Source organism: Schistocerca gregaria, chromosome 1, assembly GCF_023897955.1.
Source record: "Schistocerca gregaria isolate iqSchGreg1 chromosome 1, iqSchGreg1.2, whole genome shotgun sequence".
In the NCBI taxonomy this organism is placed as follows: Eukaryota; Metazoa; Arthropoda; class Insecta; order Orthoptera; family Acrididae; genus Schistocerca; species Schistocerca gregaria.
Window position 1 is genome coordinate 627125352 of NC_064920.1, and position 24065 is coordinate 627149416.

Below are 24065 nucleotides of genomic sequence, written 5' to 3' on the forward strand. Positions count from 1 at the left end.
AACTGCAGTGCGGCCTTCCTCTGTGAAACAGCTTTGGAAAAAGGTGTTTAGTATTTCAGCTTTATGCGTGTCATCCTCTGTTTCAGTGCCATCATCATCCCAGAGTGTCTGGATATGCTGTTTCGAGCCACTTACTGATTTAAAGTAAGACCAGAACTTCCTAGGATTTTCTGTCAAGTCGGTATATAGAATTTTACTTTCGAATTCACCGAACGATTCACGCATAGCCCTCCTCACGCTAACTTTGACATCGTTTTGCTTCTGTTTGTCTGAGAGGTTTAGGCTGCGTTTAAACTTGCAGTGAAGCTCACTTTGCTTTCGCAGTAGTTGCCTAGCTTTGTTGTTGAACCACGGTGGGTTTTTCCCGTCCCTCACAGTTTTACTCGGCACGTACCTGTCTAAAACGCATTTTACGATAGCCCTGAACTTTTTCCATAAACACTCAACATTGTCAGTGTCGGAAAAGAAATTTTCTTTTTGATTTGTTAGGTAGTCTGAAATCTGCCTTCTATTACTCTTGCTAAACAGATAAACCTTCCTCCCTTTTTTATATTTCTATTTACTTCCATATTCAGGGATGCTGCAACGGCCTTATGATCACTGATTCCCTGTTCTGCGCTTACAGAGTCGAAAAGTTCGGGTCTGTTTGTTATCAGTAGGTCCAAGATGTTATCTTCACGAGTCGGTTCTCTGTTTAATTGCTCAGGGTCATTTTCAGATGGTGCACTCAGTATAATGTCATTCGGTGCTCTGTCCCTACCATCCGTCCTAAACATCTGAGTGTCCCAGTCAATATCTGGTAAATTGAAATCTCCACCTAAGACTATAACATGCTGAGAAAATTTATGTGAAATGTATTCCAAATTTCTCTCAGTTGTTCTTCCACTAATGCTGCTTAATCGGGAGGTCGGTAAAAGGAGCCAATTATTAACCTAGCTCGGTTGTTGAGTGTAACCTCCACCCACAATAATTCACAGGAACTATCTACTTCTACTTCACAACTACTACTAACAGCGACAAACACGCCACCACCGGTTGCATGCAATCTATCCTTTCTAAACACCGTCTGTGCCTTTGTAAAAATTTCGGCAGAATTTATCTCTGGCTTCAGCCACCTTTCAATACCTATAACGATTTCAGCTTCGGTGCTTTCTATCAGCACTTGAAATTCCGGTACTTTACCAATGCAGCTTTGACAGTTTACAATTACAATACCGATTGCTGATTGGTCCCCGCATGTCCTGACTTTGCCCCGCACCCTTTGAGGCTGTTGCCCTTTCTATACTTGCCCGAGGATATCTAGCCTAAAACACCGCCCAGTCCACGCCACACAACCCCTGCTACCCGTGTAGCCGTCTGCTGCGTGTAGTGGACTCCTGACCTATCCAGCGGAATCCGAAACCCCACCACCCTATGGCGCAAGTTGAGGAATCTGCAGCCCACATGGACGCAGAACCATCTCAGCCCTTGAGTCAGACCCTCCACTCGGCTCTGTACCAAAGGTCCGCAGTCAGTCCTGTCAACGATGCTGCAGATGGTGAGCTCTGCTTTCATCCCGCTAGCGAGACTGGCAGTCTTCACCAAATCAGATAGCCGCTGGAAGCCAGAGAGGATTTCCTCCGATCCATAGCGACACACATCATTGGTGCCGACATGACAGACCATCTGCAGATGGGTGCACCCTGTACCCTTCATGGCATCCGGAAGAACCCATTCCACATCTGGAATGACTTCCCCCGGTATGCACATGGAGTGCACATTGGTTTTCTTCCCCTCTCTTGCTGCCATATCCCTAAGGGGCCCTATTATGCGCCTGACGTTGGAGCTCCCAACTTCCAGTAAGCCCACCCTCTACGACCGCCCGGATCTTGCAGACTGAGGGGCAACCTCTGGAACAGGACAAGCAGCCATGTCCGGCCGAAGATCAGTATCAGCCGGAGACAGAGCCTGAAACCGGTTCGTCAGACAAACAGGAGAAGCCTTCCGTTCAGCCCTCCGGAATGTCTTTCGCCCCCTGCCACACATCGAGACGACCTCCCAGTCTATCACGGATGAGGGTCAGCCTCATTGTGGGCAGTATCCCGGGCAGCCACAGTCGTAGTCCGATCGGGGGATGCGTGGGACGAGCTGGCCGTCCCCGAAAAACCCCCATCCGGACCCCCACAGTGATGCCATTGGCAACAGCCTCAAGCTGTGTGACCGAAGCCAACACTGCATGAAGCTGGGAGCGAAGGGATGGCAACTCAGCCCGCATCCGAACACAGCAGTTGCAGTCCCAAAAAATGCCGCTAATGTCTTTGGATCAAATTGGCAAATGAAACTACATAAATGCGTTTATTTTGTATATTGCATGCAACCGAAAGAGAATATAGAAGGATAGCCATGTAGATTTCCTTTCTTACAACTCTGATTAGCGCCAAACGCTGTAAATCTACCAGGCGACACACAGCCCCCGGAACATGCCGCAGGAGTAGGCTGCGTGGGTGGTAATTATTGAACATTGTTGCAGAAAAAGTAATGGATTGTATGTCAGTCTGAGAGGAGTTCCTTGCTAGCAGATGTTGCGACTTCATTACAGTTTTCACGTGCCATGCATAAGTATTCGCTGAGGTTAATAAATACCAATTAAGACTGTGACGTCTCAAAAGCAAGGAATTGATTACCCAATGTTTCAACTTTGTTAATTGAGAAGAAAATTATTTATTGAAATGTAAAGAAATAATAAAACAACATTATGACAATACACGCAAAGTCTATAATCAATAGCAAAAAATTAGTAGAAGCACGTTGGCTGCAATAGTATATGATCTCTGGAATACCTTTGCAGCAGTAAAAGTAAGAGAGTCACTGTATATTTCGTAACCACACAAAACTCGGAGTGAAGAAATTAGAATTTTTAAAGACAAGAAGTTAACTCGTCTCATTAGCTTAACTCCATGACAGGCTAACAAGAATGTGTGATAATGAGTGACGAAAATGGATCAGAAATACAAATATGACAGACGATTACGAAAAACAAATATCTCTAACTAGCGACCAGTCTGAACCAGAGCAGTAACGCGTCGATTCGATTTGGGATCCAGTTCCAATTCTGCCGTCCGCTTTTTGTTCGAGCGTCATGCCAGCTTGATAACACACGTGACGCAAATAAAAAATTAAATAGTAAGCAACAAATACAGTAATGAGAAATTATTTATCTCATAAATTCATCGCAGCCATGTCTACAAGAAGAGGATACCTCGAAACAAAAAACGATTAAAGAAACTCATTCAATAAGTGTAACTTTGGCAATACAATAGCCGTTCATCCACCAATGAAGCACCGTACGCCCTCTCAGATGATTCTTGTGGAAACTAGGACCTACCATCACCAAAGCGTGTCTTGTGTCTCTGCGGCCTTAAGGACACGAAATTCCCTCCAGATAAGAGTTTTCTACCCACTCAATTGCTTTAAAGCTAGTTTGACGAAGTTCTTTCGTAGATCCGGTGAAAGCATGGAAGGGGCCGAGTTGAACGATATGTGGCATCATCTGCACCACCCTGTTACAGTCACCGTTTGGAGAGTCTCAACTTGTACACCAGTAGAGAATAGCAGCAGTTCTTCCAGCCCCACATCTGAGTCGGTTCAGTCTGAACCAGATGACACGAGTAAGACTGAAACTCGGGAGTCTGTACACAAGGTACAGCTGAGGTGAAGATCACCATCAGGCACAGGATCGAAAATGTTGCCTAGCGGGCACCCCGCTGGCTGACGAGATTTCTATCGGATTATGAAACCTGCTGAATGATATCGTGTATGCGGAGAAACTGTTTCTTCTGTACTCTTGTTCCTAACAAGCGAGAGCTTGCTATCTTCGAGGCCGAATGATGCTGCTTAGCACCAGAAGCCAGTGAACAGGCGTAGGCAAAAGCGTATCAGATATTCATACAGTGTACATTGTTTGCCGAAGTTGAACATTCACTAGGAGGGTGTAGGGAATGTTGAGCCATACAGCTGAACAGTACTCCTGTGAAGTAATAAACTGTACCCAATGCTGTTGATTTCAGAGAGTTTGCATCGATTCCACATCAAGTTCCAGTTTGCTTTTGCAGTAAATTATTGCGACTCTTCACTTATGCAGTTATTTTACTAAGATTGTGACGGTAGACAAGTAAACTTATCGAAAGCGACTCCCAGGTATTTTAGAATGCAGTTGCATTACTGTCTCTAAATGTTATCAGCGGACATTAGTGTGCATATCTATTGCTCAGAGAGACTGTTGCAACTTCTGTCTTCAGTGGATTCGGTTTTAGCTTCTGCCTCCTGAAACACTCACCAAGTACACACATGTCATCTGTCACTATTATTCTGCCTGTGACAGACTGATCCGTCGGGCTACCAGGTAGATGCCATTGTACGTAATAAAGCAGGATTCATCTGTAAGGGGCACAACCCTCCATTCAGTGATGATTCATTGTAAATGTTGTGGACTCCATAATAAGCGAGGCTGTCTCATCATCGTTATGAACCAGATACACACTGCGACATTTCTGGTACACGGACCAACTGTTCTGATCCAGCAATGCACAATTTTCTACGAAAATGCGTCTCCTGAGACACTGCAAGTTCTCCACATAACAGCCTTTCAGTTATAGTTGTATTTCGTCGTTCAACGAAGTTCCCACATCAGTTCTGTTGTGGAATGGTCGACCTTGTACTGCCCCACGAAGAAAGTTTTCATGTGTAGTTCAATAGCTGCAAAGTCCTTGAAATAACGGAATGTATCGCAATTTAAGTTTTTGAAGCATTGTCTGGGCTGCTTCAAGCTGACCACAGACTGAAAACTCAGACCTAAATGGAGTCTTTGTGACATTAATTCACAAATTTTACGAAACAGTAAGGACTGCCCTCAACAAAAGGGCAATCACAACACAGGCATAATGGATATAACGCAGCTTTTTATTATTTGTGAACCACGTGTCTACCGGAAATAGGAAGGTACGCTTTCCTATACAGAAAGCGCATTTCCAGTTTTTGGGTAAATCGTGACTTTCAGTTACAGTGATTTTTCAAGTTTCCTCCTTCAGCTTACACCTTTGCTGAATAAGCTTGACTTTCTAAAACTAGTGTCATCTGTTGACACTAAAGAACATCATCAGTCTAGCAAGAAACTTTAGATAGGGGGAGGGGGGAAAGAAAAATTAGGACTTAACACCCCAGTAGCGGCGAGGGTTATTAGGACAGAAGCTCATATCGGGAGAGGATGGGAAAAGGAGATTGACCGTGTGGTTTTGAGTGGAACCAGCCCGGCAGCCACCTAATCGATTCAGGGAAGCCACGGAAAGCTAGAGGGCAAGGCTGTCCTCTGCAGTATCTTAACCTCCTCACTATCTCACTGGGTCCGACTTAAGAAGAAACTGTGTCTGTGAGCACAATGTACAAAAATTCGTCGTAAAACCCCTTCGTTCTGAAAACATCGCGCTAATATCGGGCCGGCCGTTGTGGACGTGCGGTTCTAGGCTCTTCAGCCTGGAACCGCGCGACCGTTACGTTCGCAGGTTCGGACCCTGCCTCGAGCATGGATGTGTGTGATGCCCTTAGGTTAGTTAGTTTTAAGTAGTTCTCAGTTCTAGTGGACTGATGGCGTCAGATGTTAAGCCCCATAGTGCTCGGAGCCATTTGAACCATTTTAGCTAATATCGTGTTACAACATATCTGTTCTCGATAATGATGTCACTTCGTCGAGGAAGAGAGCCCACGAGTTTCATCAGATATTTCATACCCATTTGAGGACACTGACTGATTATTAGCTCCAGTAGAGCTACCATACAGCGTGTGTTGTTGATTGCTACCATTTCACACTGTTACAAATAGTCGAGACATTTTCTACGGGATTTAGGTCATGTGATTTAGCGGGCCCGTATATGTGCGATAGAGTTCCCGACTGTTTATTAGAAACGTATGCCTGCGCACCCGTGAATACAGCTTTTTTCATCTTGGGATTGTCAGCAGTATACTCATCACGAAGATGGAGAACAAAGAGCAAGAGTTCGTAACCGAGAATGCTGAAATCCACATGTTAGTTTATTTTCTCATAACCTGGATGAGCGGGTCTTACAGCTTTACCATAATATCCTGCCGAAACTGTCTCTTACAAATTGCGGGTGAAGGCCTCATGGGGGATACTCGACACCTTGCATGATTTGAAAACAGATGACCGCGACTCATCGGACCGCACTATTCGCCTGCAACCATATACGCACCTTAAAATGGCTCTGAGCACTATGGGACTTGCCTTCTGAGGTCATCAGTCCCCTAGAAGTACTTGAACCAAAGTAACCTAAGGAGATCACACACATCCATGCCAGAGGCAGGATTCGAACCTGCGACCGTAGCAGCAGCGCCGTTCCGGACTGACGCGTCTAGAACCGCTCGCCCACAACCGCCGGCCGTCTGAGTGTGTAAACATTGTTTTTTTTTTTTTTTTAAGATCAGGGTCTCTGTTGTAGTTTTTTTAATTGATTGCATCATGTTACGTAATGGCATCTTACTATGGCACTAGTGCTCAAGTGTTATTAAGTCAACCTTATAATGTAATTGTTTCATTATATCTATTTTGAGGGAAGTCCTATATGGGAGTTTGAAGTTCTCATGTATGTTCTTAATTGGAATTATTTGTTAGAGTAATGAATACGTTGGGTTTCTAATTGTATCTGCAAACTTTATCTAGTGGCTCGTCTACAATCTGTAATTCTCAAATTATTGTTTTATAGGCGTAATGCCAATCAAGTGTCTTAATTATAAAGTGTGACTACCAACGACGATTCCATCACTCTTCTTCTTTTATGGTATTTAAGATATGCTGTGCAAGTGCGGTACGACTAAGAAATGACGTATCAATAAGGTCTAGACATACATCAAACACTACAGTTCCTGAATGAAATTTTCACTCTGCAGCTGAGCGTGAGCTGTTATTAAAATTCCTGGCAGATTAAAGCTGTGTTTCGAAGGAGACTCTAACTCTCGACCTGTGCCTTTCGCGTAAAAGTGCTCAATCAACTGAACGAAGGTCCCAAGTTCGAGGCTCGGTGCGGCGCACAGTTTTTATGTTGCACCAAGTTTTTCTATAGTTCCTGTGTGCAATTGTCACCACTATGTCGATCCATTCCACTGCGCTATTTCTTTATAACTGACTGGGACTTACACGCCACTCACTGCCATGACGTATGTCAGTGGTGCAGTGTCACGACTGCCTCTTACCAACTCTACAACATTTCCAGTGGTCGAAAGCAACCAGTTTACGGTGTGTCAAATACTTTGTCGAGTGAGGTTAGCTGAGGTAGTGGAGTGGCGGTCCTCACTTGGCGTACGCCTTCTCGACGAAGCAGACCCAGAAGAGGGCGGCGCCGGCGCAGCTGGCGTAGAGCGGCGCGCCGCCCCTGCAGGGGAGCCGGTCGTCCAGCAGCACGCAGCGCCACCGCCCGAAGCGCCACAGCCGCACGCGCACCGCGCCGCGGTAGCCAGGGCCGCGCAGCGGCTGCCCGCCCGGCACCACCTGCGCAGACACAGCGCCCACCTAGCCCTCCAAACGCATACTGTCGCGCTATACAGGCTGGTCCAAAATTCCTATTGTAGTCTTCTAGGGGCTGTCGAGGGGACTTGCGAGGAAACTCCTGAGTGCGAGCTTACACACTACTGGCCATTAAAATTGCTACACCAAGAAGAAGTGCAGATGACAAACGGGTATTCATTGGACAAATATATTGTACCAGAACTGACATGTGATTACATTGTCACGCAATTTGGGTGAATAGATCCTCAGAAATCAGTACCCGGAACAACCACCTCTGGCCCTAATTACGGCCTTGATATGCCTGGGCATTGAGTCAAACAGAGCTTGGATGGCGTGTACAGGTATAGTTGTCCATGCACCTTCAACACGATACCACAGTTCATCTAGAGTAGACGAGCCAGTTCCTCGGCCACCATTGACCAGACGTTTTCAATTGCTGAGACATCTGGAGAATGTGCTGGCCAGGACGGCAGTCGAACAGTTTCTATATCCAGAAAGGCCCGTACAGGACCTGCAACATGCGGTCGTGCATTATCCTGCTGAAATTTAGGGTTTCGCAGGGATCGAATGAAGGATAGAGCCGCGGGCCGTAACACGTCTGAAATGTAACGTCCAGTGTTCAAAGTGCCGTCAGTGCGAACAAGAGGTGACTGAGACGGGTAACCATTGGCACCCCCATACCGTCACACCGGATACGTCAGTGTGGCGATGACGAATACACGCTTCCAGTGTGTGTTCACCGCGATGTCGCCAAACAAGAATGCGACCATCATAATGCTGTAATCAGAAACTGCATTCGTCCGAAAAAATGACGTTTTGCCATTCGTGCATTCAGGTTCGTCGTTGAGTACACCATCGCAGGCGCTCCTGTCTGTGATGCAGCGTCAAGGGTCTCCGAGCTGATACTCCATGCTGCTGCAAACGTCGTCGAACTGTTCGTGCGATTGGTTGTTGTCTTGCAAACGTCCCCTTCTGTTGACTCAGAGATCGAGACGTGGCTACACGATCCGTTACATCCATGCGGATAAGATGCCTGTCAGTTCGACGACTAGTGATACGAGGCCGTTGGGATCCAGCACGACGTTCCGTATTGCCCTCCCGAACCCACCGATTCCATATTCTGCTAACAGTCATTGGATCTCGACCAACGCGAGCAGCAATGTCGCAATACGATAAACCGCAATCGTAATACGCTACAGTCCGACCTTTATCAAAGTCGGAAACGTGATGGAACGCATTTCTCCTCCTTACACGAGGCATCACAACAACGTTTCACCAGGCAACGCCGGTCAACTGCTCTTTGTGTATGAAAAATCGGTTAGAAACTTTCCTCATGTCAGCACGTTGTAGGTGTCGCCACCTGCGCCAACCTTGTATGAATGCTCTGAAAAGCTAATCATTTGCATATCACAGCATCTTCTTCCTATTGGCTAAATTTCGCGTCTGTATCCCGTCATCTTCGTGGTGTAACACTTTTAATGGCCAGTAGTGTAAGTTCAATCTTTAGTAAGGCTAATTTAGAAGTGTTGTGTTCACAATTAGGAAAGATATTAGCAGCCAATGATTCACCGTGTGCATCAGGAAGGTGACAGAAGATGAGTGTCCGCGAGGTACAGAGATAAACCTTGTGTGGGACGTATGTATTACACTCCACAAAACGGATATCGTCGACATTCAAGAAATGTTCAAAATAAACCGTTAATTTGGACCATGAGAACCGAATGAAAAATGGCGCGTCACAGAGGTCACAAAGATTCGCACCATCGAGATCGAAGGCGAATTCATTGGGAGTTACAAACTGTGCAAGATATTCAGCTAGGTATCCACTCTTACGAGAATTATATTGGGGGTAACGGGCTGGTGAAAATTGATGGAATGCGATGGCATGCAAGGGAAGGCAAAAGCAGTCTGTAGTGGAGGTTATCGTGAAACTGGCTATCCTTTAAGGCGTAGCTACAGATAGTGCGATAACTTATTCTACGAGAACGGATAAAACAAACGTCCACAGGCTGAACTTGTCCAGCGGTTCCAGGTGGTATGAATTACAATGTCACACACTTTTCAGAAGCCAGTTTGCTCTAAAGGAGTATGATTTTTATACTCAGACGAGGGATCAGGCAAAAGAAAGTTATTCTAATAAGCTATTCGCCAAAAGCAGTGCTCATACTAAAGTTTTAGTTCTCTTACGCTCATTTTCCCACTCTTGCTTGCTGTGACGTAAATATTCTCTACAGCCCTTGCATCAACCAAGGACCTTGCCGTTGATAGGCAGGCTCGCGTGCCTCACTGATACAGATAGCCGTACTGTAGATGCAACCACAACGGAGTCGTATCTGTTGAGACGCCAGAGAAACGTGTGGTTCCTGAAGAGTGGCAGCAGTCTTTTCAGTAGTAGCAGAGGCAACAGTCTGGATAATAGACTGATCTGGTCTGATAACACTAACCAAAAGGGCCTTGCTGTGCTGCTACTGCGTACGGCTGAAAGCAAGGGGAAACTAAAGCCGTCATATTTCCCGAGGGCATGCAGCTTTACTGTATAGTTAAATGGTGATGGCGTCCTCTTGGGTAAAATATTCCGGAGGTAAAATAGTCCCCCATTCGAATCTCCGGGCGGGACTACTCAGGAGGACGTCGTTATCAGGAGAAAGAAAACTGGCGTTCTACGGATCGGAGCGTGGAATGTCAGATCCCTTAATGGGGCAGGTAGGTTAGAAAATTTAAAAAGGAAACTGGATAGGTTAAGGTTAGATATATTGTGGAAATTAGTGAAGTTTAATGGCAGGAGGAACAAGACTTCTGGCCAAGTGAATATAGGGCTATAAATACAAAATCAAGTAGGAGTAATGCAGGAGTAGGTTTAATAATGAATAAAAAAATAGGAGTTCGGGTAAGCTACTACGAACAGCATAGTGAACCGATTATTGTAGCCAAGATAGACACAAAGCCCACGCCTACTACAGTAGTACAAATTTATATGCCAACTAGTTCTGCAGATGACGAAGAAATTGAAGAAATGTATGATGAGATAAAAGAAATTATTCAGGTAGTGAAGGGAGACGAAAGTTTAATAGTCATGGGTGACTGGTATTCGACAGTAGGAAAAGGAAGAGGAGAAAAAGTAGTAGTTGAAATGGCTCTGAGTACTATGCGACTTAACTTCTGAGGTCATCAGTCGCCTAGAACTTAGAACTAATGAAACCTGACTAACCTAAGGACATCACACACATCCATGCCCGAGGCAGGATTCGAACCTACGACCGTAGCGGTCGCTCGGCTCCAGACTGCAGTGCCTAGAACCGCACAGCCACTCCGGCCGGCAGTAGTAGCTGAATATGGAATGGTGGTTAGGAATGAAAGAGGAAGCCGCCCGGTAGAATTCTGCACAGAGCATAACTTAATCATAACTAACATTTGGTTTAAAAATCATGAAAGAAGGGTGTATACATGGAAGAGGCCTGGAGACATTGGAAGCTTTCAGTTTAAAACTGAAGAAACTGCAAAAAGTTGGGAATTTAAAAAGATGGGATCTGGATAAACTTAAAGAGCCAGAGATTGTAGAGAGTTCAGAAAGAGCATTATGGAACGACTGACAAGAAATAAATACAGTAGAAGAAGAATGGGTAGCTTTGAGAGATGAAATAGTGAAGGCTGCAGAGGATCAAATGTGCGAAAGACGAGAGCTAGTAGGAATTCTTGGGTAGCACAAGAGATACTGAATTTAATTGATGAAAGTAGAAAATATAAAATGCAGTAAAAGAAGCAGGTGAAAAGGAGTACAAACGTCTCAAAAATGAGATCGACTGGATGGCCAGAGGACAAATGTAAGGATGTAGAGGCTTATCTGACTAGAGGTAAGATAGATACTGCCTACAGGAAAATTAAAGAGACCTTTGGAGAAAAGAGAACCACTTGTATGAATATCTAGGGCGCAGATGAAAAACCAGTTCTAACCAAAGAAGGGAAAGCAGAAAGATGGAAGGAGTACATAGAGGGTCTATACAAGGGCGATTTAATCGATATTATGAAAATGGAGGAGGTCGTAGGTGAAGATGAAATGGGAGATATGATACAGCGTGCAGTATTTGACAGAGCACTGGAAGACCTAAGTCGAAACAAGGCCCCCGGAATAGACAACATTCCATTGGAGCTACTGATGGCCTTGGGAGAGCCAGTCCTGACAAAACTCTACCATCTGGTGAGCAAGATGTACGAGACAGGCGAAACACCCCCAAGAAGAATATAGTAATTCCAATCCCAAAGAAAGCAGGTGCTGACAGGCGTGAAAATTTCAAAACTATCACTTTAATAAGTCACTGCTGCAAAATACTGACAGGAAATTTTTATAGACAAATGGAAAAACTGGTAGAAGCCGATCTTGGGGAAGATCATTTTGGATTCCGTAGAAATGTTGGAACACGTGAAGCAATACTGACCCTATGACTTACCTTAGAAGATATATAAAGGAAAGCAAACCTATGTTTCTAGCATTTGTAGACTTAGAGAAAGCTTTTGACAATGTTGAATGAAATACTCTCTTCACACCTTCTGAAGGTGGGAGGGGTAAAATACAGGGAGCGAAAGGCTATTTATAATTTGTACAGAAACCAGATGGCAGTTATAAGAATCCAGGGGCATGAAAGGGAAGCAGTGGTTGGGGAGTGAGTGAGACAGCGTTGTAGTCTATTCCCGGTGTTATTCCATCTATATATTGGGCAAGCACTGAAGGAAACAAAAGAAAAATTTGGAGTAGAAATTAAAATCCATGGAGAAGAAATAAAAATTTTGAGGTTTGCCCAGGACTACGTAATTCTGTCAGACAGCAAAGGACCTAGAAGAGCAGCTGAACGGAGTTGACAGAGTCTCCAAAGGAGGATATAAGATGAACATCAACAAAAGCAAAACGAGGATAATGGAATATAGTCTAATTAAATTATGTGACACTGAGGTAATTAGATTAGGAAATGAGACACTTACAGTAGTAGATCAGTTTTGCTATTTAGAGAGCAAAATAACTGATGATGGCCGAAGAAGATAGGATATAAAATGTAGACTGGAAATGGCAAGAAAAGCGTTTCTGAAGAAGAGAAATTTATTAACATCGAGTGTAGATTATTTCACGGTATTATGCTCGTAAGTGGCAAACCATCGTGGAAGCATTCTACCAAAATTCTCCTAACGAGGTTCCAGGATGCTGTCGAGTCTAAGCGTCACAGAAAGCTCCCCAATCTAATGTTTTTGTTTCATGACAGCTTCAAATCTCGTTCTGCACATGCACAGTCGCACATGCTGATGTTTCGGGATATCAAATTTTGCTACTCACCTCCATATTCTTCTAACACAGTACCCAGTGACATCTGACTCTTTCCTCGAGAAACCATTGCGTTGCAGGCTTCTCCAGAATGAAAAATAGGTGATTTCCGCAGTGGAACGTTCGCTGAACACCTAAAATGCAAAAATTTACAACAAAACATCCAGAAACATGTGTCACATTGAAGATGAGTACGTAGGGAAGGTCTCAAACCTTCAACACGTTTCATTGTCGCAGTCTGATTTTTTTCTGGAGTAGCAAATAGAAGCTTATGACTACCTATCGTACTATTATTATTATTATTACTATTATTATTATCTGCTGCTGTTTCCTCCCTAATAAGATACAGCCTCTTCACATTTACCGGTCATTTCTTGAAAGTTCACACCACTCGTGTCGTTCTCGATTAGTTTTCTGCTAGTTGAAGTCACGACTCTTCTGATCTCGTTAATCTACCTGCCTAGTGGTCTTCCTCGCGGACGGATACTCTCTCTTTTTGGACTCCATTCAGCGGCTGCTGTCGTCTACCTGCCTTCATTTAATATTGTAACATATTCTGCCAAATTCCACTGCACAGTCTCGACTCGCTGTGTTATACCTCTGACTGAAGTCACAACCATTGTTTTCGTTTTCGTTTGACATTCAGTGCCATTCAGTCACATTCAAAGCGTGGCGTTGAATGCAACATGTTATGCAGACTATCCTGTAACTTATTAATAGTTCTCATTGGTACACCTCCATAACACTTGCGAGATTGAGTCAGTCAATATGTTTCAAAACAGGGTAGCAATGTCAGCATCGCCAGTATGAGCCTGAAAGTTCTATTACTTTTCGATATGCTTTCTGTGTTAATTTAAACCGCGCGGTCTGAGGAGCCTTGCCAGGTTCGTGCGGCTCCCCACGTCATAGGTTCGAGTCCTCCCTCGGGCATGGGTGTGCGTATTATCCTTAGTGTAAGTTAGTTTAAGTTAGATTGAGTTGTGTGTAAGTCTAGGGACCAATGACCTCAGCAGTTTGGTCCCATAGGAACTTACCACAAATTTCCAAATTTAATTTAAACTGTTTGTTTGTCATTGCCGAGAGGGAATTTCAATGAGTCGCATTTTAACAGAGATAATTTCATTACAGTGGCTCTTGGGCTTTATGTGTAATGATCTTTAAGGCACGCAGAAAAGACCTCTTATGGCAGATGTCACATCCACTGAGTGACCTAATGGTCTACATCCTCATTGTCTCTGAATGACTGCCTCCTCAGATGGTTTTTAATAGCACTGAGGGCCAAATCGAAGCTTTGTGACGCTTGTTACAAGCGTTCCCAACGAAATATTTTAAATTATCCTTGTGTTTGTCTTGTTGTGTGACGGCGCATATCATCATTCAGAGGAATGATGTTCGCTGCCAGAAATCTAGGTCGCTTGCTGCTGACGAAACGTAGTATTTGTTCCAGAGTGGTACAAGTCCACCATGATTATAAAATTATATACCGCTGGGATCGGGGATCCTCTCTTTCCACGGAGAATGTTAGTTTGGTACTGGTAAAGCCTTAACTTGTTCTTTGTAATGTCTTGCGTTTGACAATCATCTTCACTGTAGCTTACGATATCTTGCATGCTTCCACTTGTGCTCTGGACAAATTTTACAAAACTTGGAACGTTTACGAATAATCTTGTGTGCAGTTCATTTGGCATGTGCCACATCATCTGTTGTCACACGTTACCATGTAGCGTCAATGGCAAACTCTACAGTGTCTGTTTTAATGTTGATACAGCAGTATACGGCTATGGAGTTTAAATGTTACTCTGAAATTAAGCTGAAAAGAGTGAAGATGGCCCATTACGATCACAACCGGTACCGACCTAGATTAAATCGCAACTGTAACTTGTTGCTCTATCTTTCTACTGACATCACATGATTCTTTTTTTTTTTTCAATTCCTGTATCCAACTGAACTTAACATTCTGTGAAATACTGTTGGGGGTCGCATTTGCCGCTGAACGTCCTCTGTGGACAGACCATTGGTCCACAAAACACGCACACGTGTGCCTTGTTGTAGTTCGCTGACTCCTTGCAGCACACCTCCAATCTTCCACTGGCTGGATTTCGCTAACCGATGACCATGGAATAGTAAATATCAGCTATCTTTCACCTGACATATGCTACCGTCTTCTAGAAACACAGGGACGCGGTATTTAAAACTGTGCAGCATTCTGACGTTATTTGTTAACCCACCAACCTATATTCAGATTGCTACCTTTTAATTCGTCATTCATGTGTGATACGGCAATATAAAACTGCTGCCCACGACAGAGGCTGCAGTCTGAGCCACTGCTACCGCATTACGAACCAGCACTGCCCCAGGTACCGGGGTTTACTGACTTGAAACTGCCTCCGTGACATTTCCATGGTTACAGCACCCAAAAGGCGAGGTCCACCGTGACCACGACGCTATCACACGCACACCATTTCTCGTCTCAGGAAAGGGCTGCCCAGTTCCTGTGCAGTCCGCAGTTCGTGGTCGTGCGGTAGCTTTCTCGCTTCCCGCGCCCGGGTTCCCGGGTTCGATTCCCGGCGCGGTCAGGGATTTTCTCTGCCTCGTGATGACTGGGTGTTGTGTAATGTCCTTAGGTTAGTTACGTTTAAGTAGTTCTAAGTTCTAGGGGACTGATGACCATAGATGTTAAGTCTCGTAGCACTCAGAGCCATTTGAACCATTTAGTTCCTGTACCCACTTCTTACAAACAAGAACGTGCATTAGTTTACCGACCGAGAAAAAAGGTTTGAATTCTGGCGGTGGAATAAATTAGCACCACAGTGTTTTGCAATGGTCTGTCTATAAGGCATTTTAATGGATCACATTTTAAGAGGGTTAATTTCATTACAATGGTTCTTGGGCTTTGGGTCTAATGACGTCACTGTAATTAGCTACAGGCAGTATGAACTGGAAATGAACAGGTAATTCTTTGACATATTGTTGAGGTTCAGCGACATTACTGATGTAGCTCGTGGGAACCTTAGCTTTATTTGGATGGTTTCAGTGTGCGCACTTTGTCAACTGGTAGGAGGAAACGAGGAATCTGAAAAGGGCAAAAATAATTGGTGTTAGCGATGAGATGAATGTAGTAGATAACAAGACTTTCTAAATTCGTCGTATTGATTGAAGATGGCCTTTTCCACTGCTGGGGTCTAAGTTTAAACCACTGTCATCATGGGCGGCTTATTCACTTTTAATTGCTTGGAAACCAGTCTTGTGTAGATTAATAGAAATTGAAAAACTAAGTCGGGTTAAGTAGATACAATACGTTTAAGGGTAACTGATAAAGACATTTAAGGTACCGATTGTCAACATCGTGATGTGTACGGAGTAAGAACCACTCGCTGAGAGCAAGCTCGTTGATCGCATAAGAGCGCTATTTGATAAACTCAAAACCGATCTGTTGTTTCAAGTATCGACGGAGCTGGCACGGCAGAATTCTAATAGAGAAATGAGTCATACCCTGCGAGGCTTACAAAGCTGCACTAACACACTGCGTGTGGCTGGTACCTACGAGTGTGTTCGTCACTGTTTTTCAGGACGGCAGCAACATTCATATTCTGATTGCAATGCGACTGCAGCACAAGTTAGGAACTATGTAGCAGAAAGGGTTTCAGTTATAATCATCATGAACAAAATTAGTGTATAGTGATGGTGTCAGATCCTGCCTAAGAGTCAGAGGAGGTCCTTTGCAAGTGAACTGCCGCCAGCAGAGTGCCAATTGCCACAATGATGATACGGTATTAACTCTGTGCAGCATACTATGAGGGGCCGTATTCCACAACGATCGAATAGCTCTGTTTATGGAATACTCGACCGTGCAAGATACATACACAATATCATCTAGTTTACGGGAGTACGAAGACTTTCCCCGGTGTATTAACTCATGGTATTCTCATCGGGATTGCAGCCGGATCACGTAACTATCTGCGCGGTCCACCTGGCCACTATCTTCAGACGAGAAAGTTATGTGTTGACCCAGCGGAACTCACTGTGAACGACGGCCCTGAGTGGTACAAACTGGTCACAAACAGATAATCGTATAGATATTGGCGGAAAATGCAAAATCTAGAACTATGGCGGCCGATGAATAAATGCGTGACGGGGAACGCAATATCTCCGCGCAGCCGGGAAAGGTAGAAAACAGGAGAAATGTCGATAACAGAGCATAAAGCCTTAGCAAAATTTCATTCAGTGTACTCAACTGGACAGTAACTCTGCCTCGCAACAGGTACACGAATAATATAAGCAGATTTCAGGATTTGAGGGGGGCCGTGTAATTGGGCTCAAATAAGCCGGTTGGAGTAGTCTGCGAATCACTCAAAATTTCAGTAGGAGCGATGGTACTATCAGACGATGTTGGCAGGAATGGGTGAACAACGGTCGAACACAGCGTCAAGAAGGGTCGATCTAGAGAGACGACAGAAAATGAGTACCGAGCGATGGTCAGAGAGGCACTCAGAGCCCCGCATTAAATGGTGCCCTAGGGATTAAAAGGAGCAATAATAGGCGGTTCACAGAAATAGGTCTGAGCCCACGGTGCTCCTTGCACCAACTACCCGACTGCGATTGATATCTGTACGCCAGCAAGCCCATTAGCAGTGGTGTTGGGCACATTCGACCGGGAATTGCCATTGACTGAAGTAGAATTGTCTTCAGTGATGAGTCCCGCTTCGAACAGAGTCCCGATGACCAGTGAAGACGTGTCTGGAGACGCCATGCACAGCGGTGGGAACCAGTCTGACTGTCGCTCGCCAAAGGCCGCGACAACCAGGACTGGTGGTCTTGGGTGTCATTTCATTTCATGCAGAAATTTTTGGTTTTCATCCGCGGCACACCACAGCGTTACGTAGACGACATTCTACAACCATTTTTTGTCCTTCATGGAAAGCCATCCTGAGCTTACATTTTAGGGAGGTTTCTGCAGCTTTTTTTCATGCTTTCCAATACCTAGCCCGCCAGGTTGCCGACCTCTCCCCAGTTGAGGATATTCGGAGCATTACGGGCAGAGCTTTGCGCCAGATCGGGATTTTGAGGATCTAACGCGCCAATAGGACAGAATTTCTCACAAAACCGCTCAGGAAGACATCCAAAAACTCTATCAACCAATGCCAAGCCGAATAAATGCCTGCATAACGGCCAGGGGTGGACAGACGTGTTACTGACCTGCTCAGTTTGTCTGCACATGTACATGTACATCACTTCTACCGAGCTCCGTTCCATTCGAATAATTCCTTCGAGGCCAGTCGTTTTTATTATTTAGAGTGAACGTCACGCAAGGCCAACACCTTGGGCGCCAGAAACCGTCCCTGCTGTCCTCTAACGCAGGTGAAAGAAGGGAAGATACTGTGAATCCCTAATGAGCAGTACTGTTAAAATAATGTACCGTCCGAGTCAACGACGTTTATTTTCTAATTTTCAGGTGAAGCAAGGTTCCAAATCGTGCTTAAAGGGTAACCCTTCTCTCTATTTGTAATGCGGTATGTCAGTCTAATTTCGATCGCTTCTTTTAAAAAACGGTCCAAACAGTGGGACGCATGAGCAACCGTTGTGTCTTATCATACAACATTTTGTTCGCTCGGTAAGACGGTGCTCCGCCACTGCAGATTTCTGAGGCCGTATCAAAAGCTTGTGGTGATGCTGCTCAGTTCATCTCTGTTGAACGGCGCGAATTGCCTGACCAATCTCACAATGGCAGGAGACTTTTATAAACACTGGGTTTCCTCAATCATAAGTCATCTTTTATTGGGCTGAGGGACAATCTAATCTTGGATGGCGTAATAAATACACTTTTGATATATATTTTTAAAATTCTTACTATTTTTGAAGATATGTTGAGATGATTGCGTGATCCGCCTGCAGACCCAACAAGAATATAATCTAATTTATGTTGTAGCAGTTTCAGCATTGTGAGGGCTATGCCCATGGCCTTAACTCGCACAATGTCCATGGCATTTGGTAACGCCCTTTGCGACCGTTCTTATCAAATCCCTCCGCTATTGAGCACGTGTCATCCGCTCAGCATAACTCCTTCTTCAACTGCGACGGCCGGTGCTACTAGAGTGGATATTCTTTCAAAAGATAATTTCCGACAACCCTGTTATCAATTCTATGTGTGATTTCGGGATTACTACAGGAATGTAACCAAGATACTTAAATTGTTGTTCAAGACAATCTGTCTATAGGTTGTGATATATACGACTCCCACATCAGCAACAGGGTTTCTTCTGTTTAGTTTTACAGGAGGTTAAGTTGTTTCATTATATTTATCGGGTAGTATGCTGTCTTATAGCAGTTATATCGCTGCTGCCGCTTTCTTCTTTTATCTGATGAAAATGAGATAGTCGCCTTTCATTTTCTGAAGGTCATAGAAGCAGCATGCATTTCGATGTTCTACTACTCCAATTCTGAACTGTAACTAAATGTATGAGTTCTTAATAAAATACAGCCTTGAGCATTCTTTATTTGTATTAATGGAATCCTGCATATTTTTAATGTTGAACAGAAAATCTACAAAAATATTTCTAGCATATGCAGACGTTGTTTTCCAGGAGCATAGCAAACAATGTCCTCATACCGTTTCATAGGGAAAAATGTCGAAGTCTGAAAGATAGGGAAGGATGGGTAAAGAAGCAGGAAAGAAGGAAGATTAGAGTTTAACTACTCGTCGTCAATGAAGTCATTACAGTCGTGGGTGGTTAAGGGCAGCTTGCATAATACGTGAATGTTGGTCGATTCGTGTGCGACTATCGCTATTGAAAAACCATATTTTTGATGGCTAATGTAGCGACATCTGTTGCATAGGATTTATTTTTAATTTGCTATGTCGGGACGGAATCGGGCCACAAGCCGACGAAGATGGGTAGGTGGCTGTTACCCGAAGAGGCGTAGAAAATTAAATACTATGCAGCCGTAATCGACATTTCAGCCATCAAAAATATGATTTCTGGTTTTTGAGAGAACTACAGGGCGAAAAGAGTAGAAGGCTAGTAGTATCTTTGTGTTTCGTCACCAGTCTGGTGGCCACGTTATTTCCATTGCCTGGCAAAAAAAGCGATGCTCCAAAAAGAAACGGCGTGTAGTCAATATAACTTCGCACACAATATACACCATCGTCGGGTACGTAAGTGATAAGAGCAGCGGTTCTCAGTAACAATTAGAACGGCCACCAATGTGCATTAATCAGTAAAACGTTGAATGATCTCTGTGAAGGACACGGATATGCCGCGTATAAGTGTGTGACTGCGTTATCAGCGCTTGACAGACTTTAAAAGGGCGTCACTGTAGGTCTTCTTTTGGCCGGCTGGTCACATAGTGCAGTATCCAGATTTCTAGCGCATGCGTATCTAGCAGTGGCTCAGTATTGAACCGCATGGGAACGTGAGAGCAAGCGTAATCTTCATCAAGGTTCCTGAGACCACGTCCGAGCACCACATGGGAGAATGACAGTATTATGGACCAAGCACATCGTAACTCTTTCACATGTGTGCCTGCCTTATGAGAACAAGCAATGGGCTCCGTACTACATTCTGTGTTATCCCACATCATTGGTCAGGGACTACAAAGAGCCGGACCAGGGAATAGCAGTCCCAGACTGCCATTAACATCACTACACAAATGTGTCCCCCGAATAGCTGTGGAACCAGCTCGGACGTTTACTCCATTCCAGTTGCAGTATCTGGGATATCAAGTACCAGTTACAACAGTAGTCGGCCAGCTTGACTCGGGAGAGGGTATAATGCCGTTATGACACTCTTAACAGCCGAATCAGTGCATGCATCTAGGCCAGAGGGGGTGCAAAGTCGTATTGATAAATGGGCTTGTACAGAAAAATTTGACACCATTTTGTAATGTCTGAAATAGCATTCCGTACCCTCTCAACCCGTGAAATTTTATTTTGTTTTCTCCTCACCGTCTGGGTGCTTCACTTTCTTTGTCAGGCAGTGAATTTCACGTGGTTCAGGCATATATTTTTATTCATTGTCTTACGTTCGGACTCGACTAATCACGAGGCGTATTCAAAACTGAGGTCCGTTTGGTCATAAAAATAAGCTTATGATAAAAGATTTTTATTGACAGTAAGATTCTGTTACATTTAAACGTTACATTTTCACTTAATCGCCGTTCATGTGTACAGATTTTCTGCAAGGTTGCGCCAGCTTCTTTAGCCCCTCTCCGCGGTAGTCTGACGCATGGAAATTGAAGCGGTTGTTAACGCCAGTGTTCAGTTCATCGTCGTTTTAAAAATGTTGTCAACCAAGCCACTTTTTCAAACGCGAGAAGAGGAAGTAGTCACTTGGTGTAAGGTCGGGACTGCTCCCAACGAAAATCATGAATATTCTCCTTGGTTTTGACAGCGGTGTGAGGGGGTGCGTTATCGTAAAGGAGGATGATGCCAAACGACAGTTTCTCGCGACGTCGATTTTGGGTCGCACGTCTCAGTTTGGTTAGCGTTTCACAGAATTCGTCAGCTGTAATTGTTGACGCACGGTCCAAGAACTCAATCAAAAGGATGCCCTTTTCGTCTCAGAAAACGGTAGCCATCGTTTTTTTCCGATTCGAGAACGGAGATTACTTATACATTTTTGGTTTGGGTGGACTTCAATGACGCCACTGCACTGCCTGGTGTTTCGATTCTGCGTTGTTGTACGATATCCATGTCTCGTCGCCTGCGACAGTGTGGGAAAATAAATCACCTCCATCATGTCTATAGCGCTCCAAACACTGTCGTGCATTGCACATTCTTTGCTCTCTGTAATGATTACTGAGCATTTTTGGAACCCAACTCGCACACGGTTCGTGATATCCAAGCCGTTCATTGACAATGCTGTAAAGTGAGGTTCGAACAACATTTTGGAATTCATTAGTCAGGCCGTTAATCGTCAGTTAACGATCAATTCGAAGTTTCCAGTTCACTGAATCAACGATATCGTCGATCCGAATACTGGGCCTGCCACTCCTCTGTTCATGTGAACATTTGTGCAGCCATTTTGAAATTCCCTACACCATTTTCCTACTTGTCTTTCCTCATTATATCAGGTCCATACAGTAAGTCTAACAGACATGCCGCACATTACAAGAACATTGCGATGAACATCAGCGTCATACACGCCTTTTGTCTACCGGAAAAGTCGGCAATTGCGGAACACTGCTTGAATACAGAACATCGTATGATTTATGAAAAGACGGAAGTTTTATCCCCGGCATCATCTTTCTGGGATTGCGTCATTAAGGAAGCAATACTTATCCGTACAGCCGATAATTTCATGAACAAGGATATGGGATTTCAACTGAGAACAGCCTGGAACTCTGCATTGGCTGCTATTAAATCACGACGCGAAAATCAAGATCCTTCGATAACAGGCCCGTCTTAACACTGACCTAGTACGCCCGTTGGTGAGTAACGTCTGGCCGCATTGTTGACAAACGCAGAGCGGGGGTGAGCTGCTCTGCGATTTTCGGCCGAAGGAGTTTGAATTCGGCAAATCACTGCGCATGCGCTATTTTCGAGCGCGTGTTCTAGAAACGGGGCGTCGGTGTGAGCAAGGTTGAACCACTCGAAGATGTCGGACAGTTCCTGCGAGGAAATATTGTGGGATTTGCACAACGTAATCCGGCGGTAAACCCGCGAAGACTATTTAGAACACATCCGCCGGGAAAGCTTGAAGAGTCACAAAGATCCTTTTGCCAGCAAAAATCTAATCACACCGCGCGCTTCACGACTGGCAGGATCTGTGATTGACTCGGCCATTGCAATGTGCCACTGGCAAACGACTACTGACTCCAACCAACACTGCAGTAGTTTCCTAGAGAGGCGGTGGAACTTCATTCGCGCCTCCCATCAGCTAAATGGTCGCCTGACCTTAGTTTCGGAATACGCCTCGTAGTTAGTATGTACTGTGTGAGAGTGTGTGGCCGCTGGCAGGTGGCGGCGCGGACCTTCCTGAGGAGGTGCGGCCGCTGGGCGACGGCGGCGCACGCGCTGAGCAGCCAACAGTCCCCCAGCGCGCCCTGCCGCACCGCCGACACGCCGCGGCCCTCGTCCAGCAGCCGGGGCTCCTCCACCAGCTCCTGCCGTCCAACACAAGCACACACCAGCCTCCTTAGCAAGTCTGCAGGATTCCATAGCTGTTGTCGTGTACACTGATGTGACAAAAGTCATGGGATAGCGCTATGCATACACACAAACGGCGGTAGTGTCGCGTACACAACGTATAAAAGAGCAGTGCATTGGCGCAGGTGTCATAAGTACTCAAGTGATTCATGTGGAAATGTTTACGACGTGCTTGTAGCCGCACGAAGGGAATTAACAGACTTTGAACGTGGAGTAGTAGTTGGAGCTAGAAACATGGGACACTACATTTCGAAAATCGTTACAAAATTCTATATTTAAGGGTCAACATTGTCAAGAGTGTGTCGAGGATACCGTATTTCAGGCATTAGCTCTCACCGCGGAGAACGCAGTGGTCGACGGCGTTCAGTAAATGACCGAGAGCAGCGGCGTTTACGTACAGTCGTCAGTGCAAACGTACAAGCAACACTGCATGAAATAAGCGCAGAAATCAATGTAGGACGTCCGGCGGACTATCGTGTTAGGACTGTTCGGCGAAGTTTAGCGTTAATGGGCCATGACAGCAGACGACTGGCGCGAGTGCTTTGGCCAACAGAACAACATCACCTGCAGCGCCTCTCCTGGGTTCGCGACCATATCGGCTGGATCCTGCATGACTGGAAAACCATAGCTTGGTCAGATGAGTCCTAATTTCGGTTGATAAGAGCTGATGGTAGGGTTCGAGTGTGGCACACACCCCACTAAGCCACGGACCCAAGTTGTCAACGAGGCAGTGCTCAAGCTGATGGTGGCTCGATAATGGTGTGGGCTTTATTCATATGGAATAGACCGCGTCCTCTGGTCCCTCTGAACGTATCATTGATTGTAAATGGCTATGTTTGGCTACTTGGAGATCACGTGTAGCTACTGATGGACTTCATTTTCCACACAAAGATATAGATGACGGTGAGCCATGTCACTGGGCCACATTTGTTCCCGATTGGTTTGAAAAACATTCTGGACAATTCGAGCGAATGACTTGGCGAGCCAGATCGCCCGGCATGAATTCCATCGAACATTTATGGGACATAATCGACAAGACAGTTCGTGCAGCCGCCCGGGGT

General features: G+C 45.0%; 1 protein-coding gene across 1 annotated transcript in view; it reads right to left on the minus strand.

The window, feature by feature from the left end:
• The window catches only part of LOC126365763 (calpain-12-like), a 126083-nt gene that overhangs the window by 32145 nt on the left and 69873 nt on the right, over positions 1-24065 (minus strand). The window contains exons 4-5 of the mRNA XM_050008312.1: positions 22830-23033; positions 7341-7534 (exon numbers count right to left, since the gene is read on the minus strand). Of these exons, the coding sequence (XP_049864269.1) occupies positions 7341-7534; positions 22830-23033 (398 nt within the window). The remainder of the gene's footprint in view (positions 1-7340; positions 7535-22829; positions 23034-24065) is intronic.